This window comes from Rhagoletis zephyria, unplaced genomic scaffold (genome assembly GCF_001687245.7).
Source record: "Rhagoletis zephyria isolate East Lansing unplaced genomic scaffold, Rhagoletis_zephyria_1.1 Rzeph_scaffold_28331, whole genome shotgun sequence".
Taxonomy (NCBI): domain Eukaryota; kingdom Metazoa; phylum Arthropoda; class Insecta; order Diptera; family Tephritidae; genus Rhagoletis; species Rhagoletis zephyria.
This window is the reverse complement of record NW_016185388.1, coordinates 1-4,928: the sequence shown is the minus strand read 5'-3', so window position 1 is coordinate 4,928 and position 4,928 is coordinate 1. Positions and strand designations below refer to the sequence as shown.

Below are 4,928 nucleotides of genomic sequence, written 5' to 3'. Positions count from 1 at the left end.
TGAACTATAAAAACAAATAGAGAGAATAACGAATTATAAAAACAATTTCAAACCCGTTATAATAAAAATGTAGTAGATGAAAACAAAAAAAGATCTATCTTCCAAGACTTACGTAAAAGGTTATACTCCGTATATTGTACTTCTGGTGGAATGTCCCCAACCCATAGAAGCGTACAGTGATGATATAGTGTGCATATTCTAGAAAACCCAAATGCAGAATTGTAAACTCCTCACAATCGTTCCGTATGCAAGATAAGTGACGCGTACGATTACGCACCAAATCTGCGATTAGAATACTCAGTGGTTTATGTTGTTCGGTAATTCCATCTATGGCGACGCTCACTTGAAAACTTTTATCATACTTTTCATCTAAAATCGGAAGAAAATACAAAAAATATTAGGTCAAGTCGATTTACCATATCGCCTCTCTACTTACCATCATTGTTGTCTGTTACCAATTTGGCAATCAGCCACAGTTGTTGAGAGTATGTGGTCATCAGTGGTGACTTCATCGCAAATGGCCCAGTAGCTAGCACTGTATTACTGTTAGCAAGCGAAGTATTCGCCAATATACTCTTGGTTGTGATCTCTGATGTGCTAGTAATAGGAGGTCCGGTGAGACCAATTACAATGGCCAAACCGAAACAGATGAGAAATCCCAAAAATACCATAACGAATTCACGTTTCTGCATCGAATAGAGGCGCATATGCACCGAACGTTCGCACCGGTCATGATGGTAGGCCGGTGCAATATATCTGTTGAACTCACTGAATAAATCGCTAAATTGTGAGAGGGAATTCTTGAGACGTAAGAGTAAACCACCAGATGGCAGATGATATGAATAACCCAGACCCGATGTGTCTGTGGGTGGTTTGGACATTGTGGCAGCGCTTATAGACAGACGTAGGTGCTGTTTGGATAACTATTTCTATCTAGAACAGTAGCGATAGCAATGTAAGATTTTCTTTTTGGATGGTGTTCGTGTAAGTGTTGGCCGATGTAGGACGGTGATAGTGAAGGTCAAGATGTGGTTCTTGGTGCTGTTGGCAGTTGTGATTGTAATGACCGATATTGCCTTGACTTTTTTTTGGACTCGTGGTGTTGAGTGCGCTTTGCCAATGGTATTCTAATTTACGATGATGGGGGTAAGGGTAATGAGAAAGGTTTTTGTTTAGGTATCTAAGCGATTTGCAGTAAAACTCGATTGAATTTTATATTTTCAAAAATTTCTAAGTGGGCGAGATGTTTAGATAAGCACAGTGTTTATTTACTTCATTTTCACTTTCACTTGAAAATTGTATGTGACTTAATCGAAAGCTCCAGCGACGATTTCTAGCTACATTTTGCAGATTTTACCAATTCCGGTCTTCAGAAAGAAATTTATATAAAAATTAGCCGAAATTAGTCGCGGAGCCACTTTAAATTAGCAACGATTAATATGAGATATGGTTTTTGTAAAAATTTTCAATAACTTTCATGGAAAATCTTAGCGGCGGTTAAAATCGATTATTTTCACTTTGTAGACTATACACATATGGTGGACGATTGCCTGTTTAGTATAGCAATTGGGGTGTCGTTTACCATATAATATTTGACAGTTGTGGGCACAGTGCGCAGCCTCCGCTGTTATCAGCGGTGCTGCATGGAATCTAAGCACATGTCTTTTCCGAGGAATATTTGTTTGTAAACAAATTAAAAAACATATACATATATATGTGTGTGTGTACAGTGAAAAAATACCGGGCGGGACCATCGTCTCAGCACATACTAAACATCACACGGTTTGAGGGCAAAATATTGTTACAACAACCTTGAGTAAGAATGCATACAACAGTAAAATAATTCCATGGAATATACTCTTATATCTACTCTTTAAAAAAATGCCATCAATCCTATGTAACAATGTTATTATGCATCATTTGGGTAATTTATACATTTTTTTTTGTAAAGCCACTGAGTTTGGATTCCTTTGCCTGAACGTAATGTATCTATATTATTTCACTTAAAGAGCAGTTAGTAAGTTTTTTACATTTACTTATTTGAATTACATACAAACATACATACTAAGTGTCAACAAGTTTCTTTTATCATTTTAAATATTTATTACTTTGACATAAAACTATTTCAATACTAGTGATTAGGAGGTATTTAAGGCTCTTTCCTTGGAAATGTACGTATCCGTAAAACATCTCACCTAATCCCAGTATTTGATAAGACCATCCCATCCAGCTGTTACTACTTTGCTCGCTTCATGCGGATGCCACATGGTACTGATACAGACACCCTCGTGGGCTTGCCATTTTTTGTACATTTTTGTCGTTTTCCAATCCCAAATATAACATTTTCCATCACCATCACCGCTTACTAAGTAACTCATATCTGGCGAGAAATCCAATTGACATGCATAACCGGAAACCATATGTCCGCTGAAAGTCTTTTTCCGATTCATTTTGAAACGGTTTAACGCAGAAAATATAACGATTTTATTATCTAGTGACTGGCATGCCAACCATTTGCCATTTGGCGCAAGCGTTACAGCCGGCATCGAATGCATTGTGGGATCGGCTATGTATTTCATATCCACTGGTATGTCCCATTCCCAAATTCGCATTGATTTGTCATCAGAGGTAGTGACGAAACGTCGGTTCTCATCAACGAATGTGATTGTGTTAACGGCACCCAAATGGCGATCATATTCTTGTACAATATCGCCGCTGCGCGTGTCCCACTGTGCAAGATATTGAATTAAAAATCAAAAATAGTGACGATATAGTAAAAGTACTTTCGCTAAGATTAAGTAACATGTACTTACGCAAATAATTTTCTTGTCTGAAGTGCCTGCTACGAAGAGATGTTGCTTATTATTATCCGGATGGAATTTGACACAGAACGGCATTTTTCGCGCTGTAAAACGTGAAATAACTTCTCCGGTTTCTGCATCCCACATTTTTATATAACGATCATAGGAAGCGGAGAGAAATTTAGTGCCTTTGTTATTCCATGCAATATCTTTGATAGCTTGCCTATGACCGGAAAATGTGCGTATACATCGCCGTTCGCCAAACACTTCCCAAAGTTTCACACGACAATCCATGGAACCAGATAGCAGCAAATGCGCTGTTTGTGGAAACCAACGTATAGATGAAATACCTTTGGTGTGTCCTGTCCATGTGTGTATGTGTGCTTTCGGTAAGAAGCATTTATTAGGTGCAGAAGTTGAGCGCAAGTTGATTCCCAAATCGTGTGGCGCATGTAGGTACGAACGGCCTTGGTAATCGTATGCATCTTTGACTGCAAATAAATAAGGGATAAATAAATATTAATACAAAAAGAAATGGTGTATTTTTCGAAAACTTACTGTGCAACACGCATTTTTCCTCTAATGGCTTGTCTTCAACAATACGGTTGCGTCTGTGTCTCTTCGCTAAAATCTCCTCTAATTCCGCCTTTTCTTGTTCATTTGGTCGTGCCACACTTTGCTCATCTTCATACTTGCCCCATGGTCCAACAAAACCTTCAACATCTTCCGGGTTATCGTTTTTATCTTGCTTACGTTTCTTTTTCGGTTTTGGCGATTCAAACACCGTTTTGCCTTCGTCACTATAAGCTGATTGTAAATCACCTACGAATGATTGTCCATCTGCAGCTTCATCTACGGACGGATCCAGCGCATAACCATATGTGTGGAATGTGCGTCGTTGATTTTCAAATTCAAAGGCATTAATATGAGCCTTTTCCACATAACCTGAGAGTGTGTTGCGAGGCGCACGCATTTGTTGTGTTAAATTTGGATTTTCTGGACCTTTAACGGGCGCGTACAATTCCTCAAATTTTGGATTGTACGTCACTTCTTTAACTGTGGGATCAATGGTACGCGCAACAGCACTGGCACCTATGGGAATCACTTCAGGTGCTGCGCAAACGGCCAGCGATTTGGCAATCGACAGCGAGGGATCTATTGGCTTAAGATGTGCTAACTTATCTGTATTGTTTGGCGTTTCCAGATCATTCTTGGTGCGTTCATCTGTTTCTGAATCGGTGTCTGATGAAGAGCCATAATTTTGTATACCCAACATCTTAATAAATGCCAGTTTCCCTTTTGCTAAAATTTATCAAATGTTCACTAGATACAAAAAACGTATACAAATTACAGCTGTTTTGCACAAGTCTATTGACATTTCTGTTTTGTGGAAATGTCAGCGGAACAGTATGAGCATAAAACAGAGTGTTGCAAAGTACCATATGAAAATCGTGGTAGAATTATATACAGGTGATGTCCAGGTGATGTCAGTAGATCAAATAACCATGATACAAAAAAGAAGGTAGTTTCATTTAATGTTGTTCGTTGTTGTTGTTAACCATTTGACTTTTAATAAAATTGCATTTCATTAAATTCATGCTACCTGATCACGACAGAGAATTTAGATAGATAGAGAAANTTAGAAAAGTTCAAGTCGGAATGTAAAAATTCTGTTGAATTTAATGTTGATAACATAATACAATGTTGAGCAACATGAAATGTGATGTTCTTTGTGAGCAAATAAACGAAAATATGGTAAATCTTCACATAATTTTCATTAATTTGTAATTTTTGTTAAATTTTTTATCTTGTTCTCCTTTTATGAAGATGCAAATACAATTTAAAATAATGATAGTTTGGCATAAAGTTTACACACATATGTACATGCATACATACACCGGCAATCAAAAGTGAGTGCATGGTGTTTTTTGCTTAATATTTGCAATGTTTTTCAATTTTTTTTTTTTATTATCTTTTTATAAAAATGTGGTTCATGCTTTAATTAAAACTACATGAGTCAAACTTTCAAACTTTACACAGAACATAGAAAAATTCAACGAATTCTCGTTTAAATCTTGACCTGTTTAATTTGAGTTTTTAGAAAAATTTTGAGTACGCAGATAGATC

At 37.1% G+C, this 4,928-nt stretch overlaps 2 protein-coding genes across 2 annotated transcripts; both read right to left on the bottom strand.

Moving 5' to 3' along the window:
* Nucleotides 1–112: 112 nt before the first annotated feature.
* Nucleotides 113–1,251, bottom strand: LOC108382720 (transmembrane protein 181-like; the record flags this gene model as incomplete). Its single annotated transcript, XM_017639090.1, has 2 exons — nt 437–1,251; nt 113–369 (listed from the first exon to the last, which is right to left on the bottom strand). Coding segments are annotated over exons 1-2 (702 nt in total), but the record flags the coding sequence as incomplete, so codon positions are not given.
* A 910-nt stretch (nt 1,252–2,161) lies between these two features.
* Nucleotides 2,162–4,192, bottom strand: LOC108382721 (pre-mRNA-processing factor 17). Its single transcript, XM_017639091.1, has 3 exons — nt 3,360–4,192; nt 2,814–3,292; nt 2,162–2,729 (listed from the first exon to the last, which is right to left on the bottom strand). Exons 1-3 carry the CDS (start codon nt 4,075–4,077, stop codon nt 2,196–2,198), a joined length of 1,731 nt encoding a protein of 576 aa, XP_017494580.1. The 5' UTR covers nt 4,078–4,192; the 3' UTR covers nt 2,162–2,195.
* Between the last annotated feature and the right edge of the window lie 736 nt (nt 4,193–4,928).